The 235-nt window shown below is 36.6% G+C and overlaps 1 protein-coding gene across 1 annotated transcript in view; it reads right to left on the bottom strand.

The window, feature by feature from the left end:
- The window catches only part of LOC103307832 (52 kDa repressor of the inhibitor of the protein kinase-like), a 1,342-nt gene extending 1,193 nt beyond the window's left edge, over positions 1-149 (bottom strand). Inside the window, exon 1 of the mRNA XM_029485043.1 lies at positions 136-149. Within this exon, the coding sequence (XP_029340903.1) occupies positions 136-149 (14 nt within the window). The remainder of the gene's footprint in view (positions 1-135) is intronic.
- Positions 150-235: the final 86 nt, after the last annotated feature.

Here is a 235-nt window from a genome sequence, read left to right on the forward strand (position 1 = left end):
ATGGTTGTAAAGAAATTGCTTGCAACATGGGTTGATTTAGCAGCATCACAAATAACTAAGTTTAGATTATGAGCACAACAATGAACATATGGGGCATTTGAGACAGTTGATGAAATTCTTTGTTGAACTCCTGACCAAGCACCACTCATAACAGAGGCCCCGTCATAACCTTGACCACGACAATTTTGAATATCTAGGTTGTATGATTCTAACACTTCATATATGAGATTTTCAT

The sequence above is a fragment of the Acyrthosiphon pisum genome, chromosome X, assembly GCF_005508785.2.
Source record: "Acyrthosiphon pisum isolate AL4f chromosome X, pea_aphid_22Mar2018_4r6ur, whole genome shotgun sequence".
Taxonomy (NCBI): domain Eukaryota; kingdom Metazoa; phylum Arthropoda; class Insecta; order Hemiptera; family Aphididae; genus Acyrthosiphon; species Acyrthosiphon pisum.